Consider the following 16,777-nt stretch of genomic DNA (forward strand, 5'->3'; position numbering starts at 1 on the left):
TGACATTGCATAACTTAGTTCAACGGCCCAGGAAGTGTACACAAGGCCTACATAGGGCTCTCTGGTAACAGTCATCTAGAACCCAAGACTTAGAGGTCTCAGGAGGGAAATTCAGGACAAGGGCTTTAACAGATTTACATTGTGTTAATGTTTCACACTAAAAGAAAAGGCTGGGCTCTCCCTTCAAATCTTTTCATTGCTAAAAGTGATTCTTTCTCGGGGTTCCTTACCTTTCAGAGACAGGGGAAAGGCAGGGAACTCTTGGTGTCAACTGGACACAGAGGACGCCTAGGCCTACACAGAGATTATCAGGGTTGGATATAGGGATGTAAAATCCCATTTAAAATGTAGCCTGTTAAACTATAAATTTAATCAGTTAACTGGCCCACCGTGTTGCGCTGGGAGCGGGGAGCCACAGGAGCAGTCACCACCTGTGGCGCAGTGGGCACAGCCTGGCTGAACAGCTCCTTAGCCTCAGTGTGCCACAGCCATGAGGTTGCTCCAGCCCAGCTCAGCCCATTGCTCAGCAGGCTCCTTCAGTCAGAACGGGCCATGCCCACCACACCATGGCCTGTGTGTGGGGAGGAGGCAGCTACTGTGGCTGGATTCTGGTTAAACGGTTACTATGCTAAGCATGCTGGTAAGGCGAATGCTTACCAGGTAACCGGTTAATCCTTTACATCCCTAGTTGGATGTGTGCATAATAGTTCACGGAAAAGCGACAAGAGCTCTGAAATCCAGTAGCCCGCTAGTTAGCATAATCATGCAAAACATAGGTACAGATAAGATTTAAGGAGTTAAATATCTATACTAAACAGAAAAAAATTATTAAGGTCTTCACCTGGCTTCACTCTACCAGAAGGTGACATACCTCAGGAATATTTCTTTTAGGCAGGAGATAGCAGACAACTCTATCACTGTCTGGTTATTTGTGCATCAAGCACTTTACTCTCAGTATGCCCATTTGCACACTCAATAAGAGATTACAAAATCTACAGTAGAGGAAGTCTACAAAATAGAACCAAGAACAGGAACATGTCCTACTTTACAATAGACAAAGGATTATTTGGGTATATCTTGGATTGCCAAGCGCTCAGGCCTCAGGAGAAAAAGGGACCTCAAATTTTGACATAATTATACACCTAGCAGTTACAACAAACTATATATACATACATGCAAAAAATTGATTTAAGACATTGTGGGACCTCAGGCCTTCGCCAACTTTTCAGTCACATTCGAGTTTTCATCTGTGTGACTGGAGTAGATTTTGTAATTAGTGATTCTACATTATGAAACGCTGTTTACAGTCTCTGCACAGTTTAGAGGTTTTGAAAGTCATAATTAATTCTGTTACTGTAAAGTGATTTTGCTTGGCCTGAGGGTGAGTTTAACATTTAAATTAGATGTTTATCTCTGCATAGGAAATGTTCATATTCCTGTTTTTGTCTTAGGTGTCTTCGTATACAATAACCATATCAGGCTCAGCTGCAAACTACCTCTTCATCCAGTTTTAGATTCACCTGTAAAGGCCTCTTTGAGATAATAAACTTTTCATTCTAGTTGTTTAATAAACTTTATATCTAATCTGGCAATCGTCCAATTTTTGTATTTATAATAATGCTCCAGTTATATGAGGAATTTAATCATGGGAACAGGTTAGCAGACGAAATGTCAAGACTTTGACATAAGACTATTAGGGCCGTAGTAAACACCACCCCCATACCATTATCATATAATATTCATTGAAAAGTATATACAATTAAAATTTTGTATAAACCAGCAGCCTTTAGTGAATTAACTTATTGCGTGTTTCCGTGTTTAAAAGAACCCCTTTATAAAAATGAAGTGAAGATTTGAAAGTGGTTCAAGTAACAGATGGAGAAAGCAAAAGAGTTGAGCAACAGTTAAGAGTTTAAAGCCAACAACATCATTTCTCAGCTATTAGACGGTGGCCATACTGACAGTGACACTTCCAGTTCTGATGATGAAAACTTTGTACCCACAAATGACATGTCAATGTGACTGCTTCAAAATGAGGAGCTATTAAGACACAGAAATGCTAACAGTAGCGATTGATTCAGAATCTATGCTCAATTTAGAGACTATGCAGGCAGAAAACGAGGACCTCAGCAATGCAGTCGTTTCTCAAAGTTAGTTTTCAGATCCAAGTAATATACCGAAAGATGCTGAAAATCATGCTTTTCCCCATTGTCGGCTGACAAAAACTCTTCCAAATGGAGATATCTACACAAGAGACTGGCTCTGCTGGAGCATAGAAAAGCAGGCTCTGTACTGTGTACCCTATTTCATTGTTAACAGTAATACTTCAAATGCATCAGTATTGTCTGATCCACCTGACTGGAGCATCAGTAGCGGTTGGAGGAAGTTGAAAGACTGAATACCTGCACATGAAACTTCAGTATCGCATAATGGTAACTATGTGACATGGAAATCAGCTAGTACAGCAGCACTAGCTGATAGTTCAATTGAAAACTTATGCGAGTGAAATAAACACAGAAACTGATAAATGGAAAAAACTCCTTGAGCACATACTGAATGTCATTTTTCTCCTTTCGGAACGGAGACTGGCTTTGTTTGGTTCCAGTCAATGTATCGGTGACCCTACAAATGGAAACTTTCTTAGCAAGTATGACCTACTTTTATCAGGCCATATTAAGTGTGTTTGTGAATCACAAGAGAGAAGAAAATGCATGCAAGTCCATTATCAGTCTACCAGAATACAAAATGAGTTTATTGAGCTGTGTGGGACATTTGTGGAAACAATTCTTGAAGAGATTCGACATGCAAAATACTTTTCGATTATTACTGATGCAGCTCCAGACTGTTCTCAAAGAACAGATGACCTTGGTTGTTAGATATGTTAAAACTGCAGAAAGTTCAAAGATTTGAATTGAAGAATGATTCGTTTTGTTCAATAATTTCATGAAAAAAAACTGGAAAAGAAATTGTCACTCCTGTATTATAAATTCAAAATAAATTTTCAAGTCTCCACTGGCCAAGCCTGTGACAATGGATCCAATATGGCTGGGAAGTACAACAGAGTACAAGTAGTCATTGAGCAAAATCCAAACTGTATTTTCTCCAGTTGTGGCAACCACACAATATATGTTATCAGCATTGTTTGTGCTGAATCATACAAGGAAGCAATCACATACTTTGGAACAATCTAGCAATTGTACAACCTCTCCAGTAGCAGTCCTCGAAAGTGGGAAATTCTAAAGCAGCAACTGCTACCTGTTTCCCTTCATGGCATGTCAACAAGATCGTCAGCATGAATTGATAGCATTAAACCCGTTGCACAGCATTTGAACCCTGAGAAAAGCTTTAAGTGAGCTTGAATCTCTTACTTTCACAGCAAAGGTTCGCACTGAGCTTAAGTCAATTCGGAAGTATACATCCAAATTTGAATGCATTTTAATGCCATGTATGTGGATGAAGCTGCTAAAAATAATCCACAAAACTAATCTTGTAATTGAAGCACGCAATGTTACATTTGATGATCAGGGATAACATTGAATGACTTCTTAAAGATATTGAAAAGATTCACGATGAATGGGATACTATCTTTTCTGAGTCCAAATCAGCAGCACAGGGTATTGACAATTCATCTGAGTTTTCCACCAAACACAGCCTAACATCTCCATCTCATACAGAAAGGCACTATTGCACCAATACTTTGATGCACCATCAAATCTGGTCTTACACGTCAATTTGAGTCATTGTGACTAATTTGTACACTTTTTGGATTCCTTTGGGAGTTCAGAGGACAATGTGATGAAGATCTATATTCAGTGGTTGAACAGTTTCAACAAAGGTACAACAATGAAATTTTAAGAGAGCTCTGTAGACACTCCACCAACTTTAAATTGGACTGCTTCAAGAAATATTTGATTTCGGCCAGTCAACTGCATTTCCTAATATCACAATAACATTATGTATTTTTGTCAATCCTCCTGAACCAGCGTCTTCTGGTGAATGCACATTCAGTGTGTTAAAACAAGTGAATTATCATCGTACTATAATGGGACAAAAGCATTTGAATGGGCTTGCAATGCTTACCATTAGCACTGTTGTTGCACTTAAATAAGATTTTTCTTCAATTACAAATGAGTTTGCACACGACAAAGCCAGAAAAACATTCCTAAAATGAAGAGTTTTGCTTGCAGTGGAAACTTGCAATTAAAGTTGCATTTTTAATATACATGCTATTGTTATGACGACTTAATTGTTAATAAATAAATGTCTCAAGTGTTCATTTTCATATATCCTTTTGGTTTTAGTATGATCCTGTGGATGAGAAGTTAGATACATCTGGGGCTGGGGCCAGCATATTTTGGGAATAAGAAGGAACAACAGGTTGAACCTCTCTAATCTGGCACCCTTGGGACCTGACAGCTTCCAAACTATGGCATGAGCGGTCAGTATTGTGGCGAGTGGGTCTCTTATTTTTATTTCACTGAGGTGAATAAATGGAACAATACTTGCAATGCTGCTTAATAATTTAGGACTGTACTGATACACCTTGATTTAGCCTATGCCTAGCCAACGCTTATCAGCTCTCTTCATAACCAAGTATTAGTGTTGTTACACAATTTTATTGCACTGGCACAAAAAATAAGTAGATAAATAATAAAAAATATGCCATTAGCATCCCTTCCACTGCTTGCTGGACGCTTAGAAAAAATTTAGGGGTAAGTTACAGCTACATAACAGCACAGAATATTGAGGGTCAGGACTAGAGGCTGTAAACAAACTTTATGGGACTGCAAAAAACTTGGCCACATCTAAGAATGTTGATTAATCAAAATTTATCTAATTGAGTAGTCAATGAAATTTCCATCAACTATTAAATTAGTCGATAAGAGAGGAGACGGCGCTCACTATGCTCGCTGTGCCTCTGCTTTTTAAATGTAATAAGAGATGCCCACAGCACTTACTACATTTAAAAGGCGGAGGCACAGCAGTCAGGACCCAGCACGAGCAGGGACTGCTTAAGTCCCCACTCGCACCACTTCCCCGCTGCACCTCTGCCTTCCCGCAGAGATGGTGTGGGGGGGGGGGGGACTGGCTTTTAAGATGGCTCCTGCTCTTCCCCACCCCCCACCTCCTGTTGCTGCCTCTGATACAGCAAGGCACGGATACTGGGAGGGGGGAAACAAGTCGAGTAGTGATTCAACTACCTCAATAAACCTAGGTTTATCGGGTAATCGACTAGTCTCTTACATCCCTAGCCACACCCATGGTAAGTGAACATTTGGCTAACTGAAATCATGCCGGACCATGGATGTTGCCAGACCAGAGTGTGCTGGACTAGAGAGGTTCAACCTGAAGAAGCTGTTTGAGGATGGTGCTGGGGGTAGCAGTCTCTTGTCTCTGTCTATCCAGTAAAGCCAAAAGTCTGTTAACTATGTGATTCAATTGGGCAGTAGACTCTTGTGAGGTTGTGTCAAAGAATCTGTGTTACATCAACTTGTTTGTTGCCAAAACTGTCAAGTGGCTGGAAAATCTTCCAAATGTCTCCTCTAAAACTGTGTAAGCAAAACTTTAGACGAGGCTCTGCCCTGGGAAATCCTGGAGAGTTGGGATGGCACAGTCCCATTGGAGGAGATGGAAAAATTGTCCTTTTGAGAGGTGCTTCTTTGATTTCTTTTCTTTTTTTAAATAAAGAAAAATGTATGCATGCATGCAACGAGAAGTACTTATTGTTATAACAGAAATATTTCTGGCAGAGGAAATCTCAGAAGAGAAAGAAAAAAAAAGCCACTGCAACACAGCAGAACTTCAGAGGTCCCAATTATAGATAAGCAAGAGAACAGTCAAAGATCTGTGAAATTCGATTCACCCATCTTGACTTGCAACACTGTTTTAATATATATTGACGGGGGGGGGGGGGGCAAAAAAAATCTTGAATATGATTAAATTCCAACAGAACTTACCAAACTTCGATACTGTCCCTGAAAGAGTTTTGAAGTTCTACTGTGCAAAGACTGGGATCCAAGGGAATCAAATGATTTTATCCGATGAGATGAGGGTCGTGCACATACGGAATCACTTCCTAGCCCAATGTCTGTAGAGATGACAGTAAAATACTAGAATTGCAGAAATTATATACACTTTTTATACACCAAGATCAAGTTGGGTGCCTAAAGTAAATCCATGAAATTTGTGGATACTCAATACCTCTTAACACAAGAAATGAGATCAAATATACCTAAAGTGGATAAAACTGTCCAACCTTAAGCACCCAAGTTTGAAAATCTTGGCCTTTAAAAAAAAAAAAAAAAAAAAAAACACACAAGGGAACCCAGAGGAACTCCCCACAACCATAATGCAGTCAGTCATGGACACGGACAACAAAATCTGACTAACTTCTTCTATTCTATTTTCAGGAAATCAAAAGTTTTGGGAAAGATTCTTTTCAGTTCTTTTAAATTATTAAGACACATTCTGAAGTTAAAATATTTGTTAAAAGAAAAAATAAATTAGCGTATCAGTTAAAATTGTACTAAATACCTATACCAGTTACATTTTTTCAGATGATCAGAGTCAAAATTCAACCAAATTCTCATTGCTTGCAAGCGGCTAATTTAATCTCCTGTGATAGTGGCATTCTCCTTCAAACACTCATTCTTATGGAGGCTGGGAAGGGTGTATAGATGGCTTCCAAAATTTTACAAGAAGAAAAAGGACTGAAAGTATTTCTCATTTTCTATCAACAATCAAGCCAATTAAAAAGAGAGTCTTCCTCCTTCCCAGTCATTCTCTCTGACACCTAGATTTTCCTCAATTTTGTTTACACTGCCCTTTCATCATTTAATTAATAAAATAATTCTCTCATAAGCCTTTTTTCTTTTTGACAAGGCTTAGGTTGTTGCAGGGGGCAGGAGAAAAGAGAGGTGGCTTTTTGGGGGTTTTTTAACCTCTTAATTTGCTTGCCTTCCAAACAGATCACACAGTTGAGACCTTCCATCCAAAGGAGTGCCGTCACACTCAGCTTTCCTTAGAACTCATCAGTGCTGCTCTGTCATCAGACAGCAACACAAAGCCACTCCTTATCTCAGCTTTGTTTGGGCGCTATTCCTGGCTCTTAGTGATCCCAAACCGCAAGGTGATATGTTTCCTCCCAGCTCTGATACTGCACTAGTATGCTAGTAGGCCACACTCTGCCTTTCTACCATTGGCCCTGTTTGCTTGTAGCAAGCCTTGAGGCCATTCTGGTGGTGATGGTGGTGAAGCAACTACGCTCCTGCACATGACACTGTCTCAACAGCAGATTGAAACTAACAGCTTGCAGTCCAAGTCTATTCCTGTTGCACATCCCTAGCAGTACCATAGGCTGAAACAAAAGAAAATGTGAGATGCCTGCCATACCATGTCAAATTAAAGCAGAGGATAAAGCAACTCATTTGACGTGGGAGAAATGTAACAAGGAGAATGACGTGGGGATGAGGGTGAAAGAACAAATGGAACATCAGGGAAGCAGATGCTGTTAAATTCATAGGATGCTCTAGTTCCTTCAACAACTTCTCCTAAAACTTTAATCATCTTGTACCAATGACTCATCTTTCATCTTTCAGAAACAATATAAATGTACTATGTAACAAATGCAGAATGTTTAACTGGTACATTATTAAAGATATTTTTCTCTCTTTTTGCTTAAATATACATTTTATTCAGATTGTCATCAACACAACTTTATACCAATGCAGCATTTACTCTGAACAGTTTAGAAACTTCTTACTCTAAATTTATTTTTGAAAACTCCTTGTGATAATAAGAGCTTAAAATAGGTTTAGATACTACATTCTTCCATTAGTAGTATGTCTAAGCTCTAAATTTTTTCATGCACTATGAAAACAAGAGACAAGACAAGACAACACTGCACAAGACAGAACATTTCACATATGGATCATAAGTTTACTACCAAGGTAGTTGTTGGGTTACTTTAATAATCTTTGTACTTAACCTTAAAAATTCAGATATGAGCACTGTCAGACAGCAAGATATTTTAGAAGTGTAACAGTTACCTGAGGCGTTTTTGTGCTGCAAAAAAAACACATAGGGCTCCTCTAGACTACGCAGAAGATTCGAAAGAGGATATGCAAATTCTGGGGAATTTGCATATCTTCTTCTGATCTCACTTTTGAGAGCAGAGCTTTCGAAAGTGAAAGTAGTCGGGATGTGGCTTTTTCGGCAACCTCCTCCCCTTTTTGAAAAGCCACTCTTCTTTAAAAAATTAGATTTACATGGCTTTTCGAAAAAGGAGGCTTTGATGAAAAAGCCGCATCCCAACTACTTTCACTTTCGAAAGTTCTGCTTTCAAAAGTGAGATCGGAAGAAGATATGCAAATTCCCACTGAATTTGCATATTCTCTTTCGACTCTTCCATGTAGTCTAGACATGCTATATTTGCAATTTGCCATGAGAAACAGAAGAACTGAAATGTCACCAAACTGAGTGGTAAACCTGGAAGCAATTAATCAGTGTTTCCAGATAGAAATCCCCACCCCTACATCCTCCTCTGCAAATGGAGATCATCAAGTATTTCTTCTTCGATAAATTGCTTAGTTATCCAGCTTGGATTGAATGTGATTGGAAGATAACTGCAGCGGCACAGGAGCCAAGCAAACAGAGTTGTAAACAGGGGAGTTTGAGTGGGAGTTTGTAAAGGGAGTTTGGATTGTGGGACTTGTTTGGAGTTTGTTTTTGCTGTGGAGGGGGTGTTTTGGTTTGTTTTTGTGTTCACCGGACTAATAGGATTTTGGTGAGAAAGTAGATGAAACACAGAGGCATTAGTGGCTATGGCCCAAGGAGTAGAGAACACAAGGAGGATGATTGGATGTGGTAGCTGCGGTATGTACATGATTCTGGAGGGGGTACCTGAAAGGAGTTTTGTTTGTATGAAGTGCCGCCTGATAGAGCTGATGGAAGAAAAGATCCGAGGACTGGAGATGTAGGTGGAAACTCTGGTCGAGTTTAGAAGGGGGTTTGAGCAGCTGATGGGGCAAAGGCATGACGTGGCTGAAGGGGAAAGCTTAGATACGCAGATGGAAGCAGGATCAAGGGCCTCAGAGGGGGGACTGCTGGGCGAAGAAAATGGACAGTGGAAGCATGTGACTCAGAGGACCAGGCTGAGGAAAAGATGGGTCAGTGAAGGTAAAATAGAGCTCAAGAACAGGTATGTGGAGCTGGAAAACGTAGAAGGGGTACAGCAGGTAGATAATGAAGATGGAAGGGTAAGAAAGAAGAGAAGAGTGGCTAGTCCTATAGATAAAGGGGAAGACTTAATGGAGACAACACCAATAATGAGCATTAGGATTACAAGGGAAAATAGGAATGGCGAGGACTTGCAGCCAGAGGAAGCTAGAGATAGACCAGAGAATTTCACTGTCACTAGGAAAAGGCAGGTCTATGTGATTGGGGACTCCTTATTGAGAAGAATAGATAGGCCTATAACCAGAGCTGATCCAGAGAATAGAAGGGTGTGCTGTCTGCCAGGTGCTAAGATAAGAGATGTGGAACTGAGGTTGAAGAGAATTATTAAGGGAGCAGGAAGGAATCCATTGATCATCCTTCATGTAGGAACAAATGATACGGCTAGATTCTCGCTGGAACGAATTAAGGGAGACTATGCTAGGCTGGGGAGGACGCTCAAGGAAATTGAGGCTCCGGTGATCTTTAGTGGGATTCTGCCTGTTCCTAGAAAAGGGCAACTAAGATGTGACAGGATTATGATGATCAATAGATTGCTTAGGCAGTGATGCTATAAGGAGGGCTTTGGGATGTATGGTCACTGGGCGGCATTTATGAACAGAGGACTTTTCTCTAGAGATGGATTTCACCTAAGTAGGGAGGGAAACAGACTTCTAGGGTGGAGGCTGGCTCAACGTATTAAGAGAGCTTTAAACTAGGAATTTGGGGGAAATGGTTGGGAGATGCCCAGGTAATCTCTACACCAGATTTTAACATTGAGAGGGAGGAAAACGAAGTAAGAAAGGATATAGCTGGGGGTAGGAGAATGAACATGAGGAAGGGGGGGTGGATACTAGTCTAATAGGTCATATTGGAGGTATAACGTCCGTGCCAAATTGGGTAAAGAATGTGAATGAGGCCAAACAGCAAAAATTAAGATGTTTGTACACCAATGCGAGGAGCCTAGGTAACAAAAAGGAGGAACTAGAGCTATTGGTCCAGGAAGTGAAACCAGATATTATAGGAATAACAGAAACATGGTGGAATACTAGGCATGACTGGAGTACAGGTATTGAAGGGTATGTGCTGTTTAGGAAAGACAGAAATAAGGGTAAAGGTGGTGGAGTCGCATTGTATATCAAAGATGAGGTAGATTGCATAGAAATAAAAAGTGATGGAATGGAGAAGACAGAGTCCGTTTGGGCAAAAATCACATTGAGGAAGAAAACTATCAGATCCTCCCCTGGGATAGTGCTTGGGGTGTGTTATAGACCACCACGATCCAATTTGGACATGGATAGAGACCTCTTTAATGTTTTTAATGAAGTAAATACTCATGGAAACTGCATAATCATGGGAGATTTCAACTTTCCAGATATAGACTGGAGAACAAGTGCTAGTAATAATAATAGGGCTCAGATTTTCCTAGATGTGATAGCTGATGAATTCCTTCATCAAGTAGTTGCTAAACCAACAAGGGGGGATGCTATTTTAGATTTGGTTTTGGTGAGTAGCGAGGACCTCATAGATGAAATGGTTGTAGGAGACAACCTTGGCTCGAGTGATCATGAGCTAATTCAGTTTAAATTAAATGGAAGGATAAACAAAAATAAATCTGAGACTAGGGTTTTTGATTTCAAAAGAGCTAACTTTAGTAAATTAAGGTAATTAGTTAGGGAAGTTGATTGGACTAAAGAAATTACTAAGGATGGAGTGGAGGTTAAGGATAATCTAGGAATGGCCCAATATTTGAACAAATACTTTGCTTCAGTCTTTAATGAGGCTAATGAAGAGCTTAGGGATAATGGTAAGTTAACAAGTGGGACTAAAGATAAGGAGGTAGATATTACCATATCCGAGGTAAAAGCCAAACTTCAACAGCTCAATGGGAGTAAATCAGGGGGCCCAGATAATCTTCATCCAAGAATATTGAAGGAACTGGCACATGAACTTGCAAGTCCATTAGCAAAAATTTTTAAGAAATCTCTAAACTCAGGGGTTATACCATTTGACTGGAGAATTGCTAATACAGCTCCGATTTTTAAGGAAGGGAAAAAAAGCGACCCGGGTAACTATAAGCCTGTTAGTTTGACATCTGTAGTATGTAAAATCCTGGAAAAAATTTTGAAGGAGAAAGTAGTTAGAGACATTGAGGCTAATGGCAATTGGGACAAATTACAACATGGTTTTACAAAAGGTAGATCGTGCCAAACCAACCTGATCTCCTTTTTTGAGAAAGTAACAGATTTTTTAGATAAAGGAAATGCAATCGATCTAGTCTACCTCAACTTTAGTAAGGCATTTGATACAGTACCACATGGGGAATTATTGGTTAAATTGGAAAAGATAGGGATTAATATGAAAGTTGAGAGGTGGATAAGCAACTGGTTAAAGGGGAGACTACAGCGGGTCATACTGAAAGGTGAACTGTCAGATTGGAGGAAGGTTACTAGCGGAGTTCCTCAGGGATCAGTTTGGGGCCAATTTTATTTAATCTTTTTATTGCTGATCTTGGCACCAAAAGTGGAAGTGTTCTAATAAAATCTGCGGATGACACAAAGTTGGGAGCTATTGCCAATTCAGAAAAGGATTGGGATATCATACAGGAAGATCTGGATGATCTTGTAAATTGGAGTTGATAGCAATAGGATGAAATTTAATAGTGAGAAGTGTAAGGTTATGCATTTAGGGATTAATAACAAGAATTTTAGTTATAAGCTGGGAACACATCAGTTGGAAGTAACAGAGGAGGAGAAGGACCTCGGAGTCCTGGTTGATTATAGAATGACTATAAACTGCCATTGTGACATGGCCGTGAAAAAGGCTAATACGATCTTGGGATGTATTAGGCGAGGTATTTCCAGTAGGGATAAGGAGGTGTTAGTGCCATTATACAAGGCATTGGTGAGACCCCATTTGGAATACTGTGTGCAGTTCTGGTCTCCCATGTATAAGGAGGATAAATTCAAACTGGAACAGGTACAAAGAAGGGCCACTAGGATGATCCGAGGAATGGAAAACCTGTCTTATGAAAGAAGACTCAAGGGGCTTGGCTTGTTTACTTTAACCAAAAGAAGGCTGAGGGGGGACATGATTGCACTTTTTAAACATATTAGAGGGATAAATACCAGGGAGGGAGAGGAATTATTTAAGCTTAATACCAATGTGGACACAAAAACAAATGGATATAAGCTGGCTAGTAGGAAGTTTAGACTTGAGATTAGACAAAGGTTTCTAACCATTAGAGGAGTGAGGTTCTGGAACAGCCTTCCAAGGGAAGTAGTGGGGGCAAAAGATCTATCTGGTTTCAAGATTAAACTAGATGGGTTTATGAAGGGGATTGTTTGATGAGATAACAGGATCTTGGTAACTAATTGTCCATTCATTATCAGTGGGAATAGGTCAATGGAGGGATGATAGGAGTTACTATAGAGAACTTTCTGGGTGTCTGGCTGATGAGTCTTGCCCACATGCTCAGGGTTTAGCTGATCGCCATATTTGGGGTCGGGAAGGAATTTTCCTCCAGGGTAGATTGGCAGAGGCCCTGGAGGTTTTTCGGCTTCCTCTGCAGCATGGGATACAGATCACAGCTGGAGGATTCTCTGCATCTTGGGGTCTTCAAAGTATTTGAAGGCTTCAATATCTGAGATATAGGTGAGAGGATTATTCTAGGAGGGGCGGGTGAGATTTTGTGGCCTGCACTGTGCAGGGGATCAGACTAGATGATCATAATTGTCCCTTCTGACCTTAAAGTCTATGAGTCTGTGACTACTCTGAACCCTCTTGTATAGAAATCCTGTTTTTAAAAGGTGTGTGCTGCTTTCTGAAATTTGCACTTCCATGAAAACAGAGTTAGTATGCGACAACTTTTGTTAAGACCTTCATCTACCATATAAGAAGAAAATATTTTCTTTAAAAAAAAATATATATTGTTTTGTTTAGGTATCACTCTGTGTCTCGCAGCCTCTCCCTCCGCCCTCAGTTGCAGTATTTCCTGTCCCCTCTCCCATGCTCAGGGGGAGATGTGCAGCCTCCAGCCAGGCCTTGCCATGGCAAGGCCTTGGCCTGGCCCAACCGCCCAGCAGCCGAGGGGGGAGAGCTGGGCCTGGTGAGGCCGGGGAGGGGGACAAAGGGGTTAGGGCTGGGGCTGGCCTGGCCTCCCACACCCTCAGCAACCAAGCCTAGCTAGGGTTTCCAGATGGTTAAACCAAAAATTACCGAACACCCCTCCCTGCTCCCCCGACCCCCCCCTCCCCCCCCCAAAAAAACAAAAAACCCAACAACAATGGGAAAAAGTTCTGTTGAGGGGAAAAAAGGGGGGGGGGGAAGACTAAAGTTGTTGAGCAAACCCCCCCCCCCCCCCGAGATTTATTAAACAAAAAAATAAAACAGCATGGCCCCTTTAAGGCTTTTTGCAAGCAGCCATCTCATTTTCTTGATCGGAGCCAGAAGGCAGCTTCTGTGAGGAACCAGGTAAGTGGGGGATCCGGCAGGGGGAGCAGGGGCTGGGCCCGGTTGCTGAGTGTGTGTAGAGTAGCCAGGTGTCCGGTATTTTCACCGGACAATTTAGGTGTCTAATATTTTCTGAATTATTTTACCGTACAGGAGGCGAAAATAATGGACTGTCAGGGTCAATACCAGACACCTGGCAACCCTAGGCCTAGCCTAGCCTAGCCTAGCCTGGCGCAGCCTCAGCCCTGCTCAATTTCCCAGGGACTGGGGGGAGGGGAGGGGAGGGGAGAGGAAGAGAGGGGAGGGAAAGAGAGTTGGGCCTGCTAGAGCCAGGACCAGGCTCAGCCCGACCCCTGGGGGCAGAGCCAGGCTTGGCCTGGCATGGCACACCGAGACCCGGCCTTCCCTGGCCACCGGGGGCAGACCGGCCATGGCTTGACCTTCCTGGGCCACCAGCAGCAGGGCCTGGTTTGGCACGTCACAGCCCCGCCTTCCCCAGCCACAGAACCAGATTTGGCAAAGCCTCGGCCAGAAAAGGGGGGATTAGGGTTAGGCTGGGAAAGGAGAAGAGGCCCAAGCTGGTGCAGCTGCATCCTGGATCTCCCTAGTGGCCAGGGGGAGAGCTGGGGTTGCCTACCACCCATGAGAGGGGTTTTGCAAGCGTAGCGAGCCAGAGACGTACCCCCTACTTCCCATTAAAAAAATATAATCCAGTGTTCAATTGCAAGGATGATACCAGAATGCCCTGTCCATGTTCTTGCAATGCCAAATAGGAGGAACACTCATATCAGGTAAGTTGGGCGGTCAAAGAAAAATAATTCTTTATAATTTTCAGAATTTTGAAATTGTTTAATTTCCAATTTTGAAAACTACTATGGTTTGTGCTTAATTTGTTCATTGGGTCCTTCCTCTTCCTTTCATTCCGCTCCCTTCCTTCATTTTCCTTTGCAAAACTGGAATTTTTGATTTTCAAAAATGGACAAGAAACAATTATTTTCGGCCACTGCAAAAAAGGAATGGCTTTTTTCTTCAATTTTTGAGTTAGTGGGAAAAAATAATTTTGCAAAAATGTCCCTTGGTAAAGTCATTTTTCAACTAAAATCTTTTGAAAGTTTCTACCAAACGTGCATAAATCTGGAGATTTGATGGACTATAATTTCCATAGTTGATAAATATGCATTGCCTTACTTGCATAGATTCTAAAAACCTAACCCCCCATGCCTATCCCCTCATACCTAACACTTTGCTGACTCTCTACTTTCACTACTTCAACTTTGCCCCATTCCTGATTCCCCTCTACCGCCTCGGAGTTTCCCCAATCATCTTGCAATGTAGTCTCTGACCACAGGACACTGCCTAGAGTAAGATTCCCAACCCAAGTGTGGTTATAGACAGGGCTTGACAAATGGCGGCGAAACCTACTCGCCAGCCCCGCACTGCGCATGCGCAAGACCCACATTGTGCATGCGCGCACCGCCTGTGAACGGGGTGACCAGCTGAAATCTACTCATCACAGGCCAGTAGATTCAGTGATTTGTCGAGGCCTGGTTGTAGAGATACATTGAAGTGAGCGTTTGCATAGAACCACTCTCTCACCAATCCTCTAGCAAAATCTAGTAAGAAATGTCTATGGATAGTCTGTTAACTGTGCTCTTGAGAAGGTCTGTAGGGGTACAATTTTTGAGAAAAGCACCATGGCCTAATGGCAAGTGCACCAGACTGGGACTCAGGTGACTTGAGTTCTATTCTTGCCCCTGGCTTCTTGTGTGCTTCAGTTTCCCCATCTGTAAAATGAGTGTTATATGAAAACTACAAATTACTTTTAAGAACTCACTGGAGACCATGATGGCTGTCCACCAAAACTAACTATTGATAAATTGCTGGAGTACCTCCCACATACTATCCCCATGAAAATAGGAAAAGCAGTTGTTTGGAAGAGGAGCTTTAAGAGCTCTGGCCACTTCTAAGAACAAAAGGACAGATCAGCTGGCAGGCCAGTGGCACTAATAGACTTCGACTGAGGGTCAGATGATTAATTCCTTGGAGCTATGCCAGTTTACACCATCTGAGTATCAATCCTAAAAGTTCTTACTAATGCCCTAAAACAATGCAATAAAAATATTTCCTGATGTAAAAACAAACACAATTTTCCTTCTGTAATATAGCAGATGAGCATGGTATATTGAAAGCTATGTTGGAACTGCAATCTACTACTTCCAGAATGGGGGAAGAGGGCATTTTCTAGTCCTCCTTGCAAGCTCCCAAGCTCTACAGAGAAGCATGCAATCTGTGATTAATTCTGCAAAAAGTCTATAATAAAGTGGGTTGGATTATGCCTCTCTGTTTTAGGGATCAAACAGTTTTGTGTCTTTGCTTTGGGGTTATGTTATCATTCTGATTTTTAGCAAAACAAGTAGTGGTATGTTGCTACTTTCTAGCAAAAGTATTTATGTTTTTATCTTCTCTGTGTTTATGCCATGAACATAACAATACATACAATAAACACGAGAAAGACATCAGAAGAGTTAATATCATGGTAAGGAAAAACAATTTATAAAAGGCTTCTCTTCTCAAAAGTTTGGAAGTGTTGAAATAAGGGCCTTCCTTCCATAAAGTCCATCTTCTCTTCTTTTTGAGACCTAATATGGTAATCAAATGATTTCTTTCTAACATTTTCATGAAAAAAAAACAGTGTTGTCCTCTCAAATACAAAATTATAGATTCCATCCAGGATCAGAAAGAAACTTAATTGGGAAGGAGAACGTTTTTAGTAGCATTCAGTCCCATCTTTCAAACCTTATTCATGGGAGTTGTATCATTTACTTTAATTAAATTAGTCGTACAAGTAAAATTGACCCGCGTATGAAGATTGCAGGGCTTGATCCAATGTGTATGTTCCCAGCATCTAAAGAAACAAGTACTTAAAAAAATAGTGTTCTATCTCTAATAACCTCCAGCTTCACCTCACTAAGAAACCACTATCTAAAAACAAAACTAGAGAACACTGACAAGTCCTTAACAAGCTTCTTTAAAACAATGCAAGACTAATACATGGGAAGATGAAGAAAACAAACAGAAAGCATCTCTACAAAATGACAATTGGTGGTATTTT

General features: G+C 41.1%; 1 protein-coding gene across 6 annotated transcripts in view; it reads right to left on the reverse strand.

The window, feature by feature from the left end:
- Positions 1 to 16,777, reverse strand: part of ARHGEF7 (Rho guanine nucleotide exchange factor 7) — a 195,748-nt gene that overhangs the window by 116,827 nt on the left and 62,144 nt on the right. For 5 of the 6 annotated variants that reach the window (XM_075918736.1, XM_075918554.1, XM_075918578.1 and 2 more), the window contains one exon: positions 5,958 to 6,088. The exons of the other annotated variant lie outside the window; for it this stretch is intronic. In XM_075918736.1, coding sequence (XP_075774851.1) covers positions 5,958 to 6,088 — 131 coding nt within the window. The remainder of the gene's footprint in view (positions 1 to 5,957; positions 6,089 to 16,777) is intronic. 6 annotated transcript variants of the gene reach the window in all.

The sequence above is a fragment of the Pelodiscus sinensis genome, chromosome 1 (assembly GCF_049634645.1).
Source record: "Pelodiscus sinensis isolate JC-2024 chromosome 1, ASM4963464v1, whole genome shotgun sequence".
Lineage (NCBI taxonomy): Eukaryota > Metazoa > Chordata > Testudines > Trionychidae > Pelodiscus > Pelodiscus sinensis.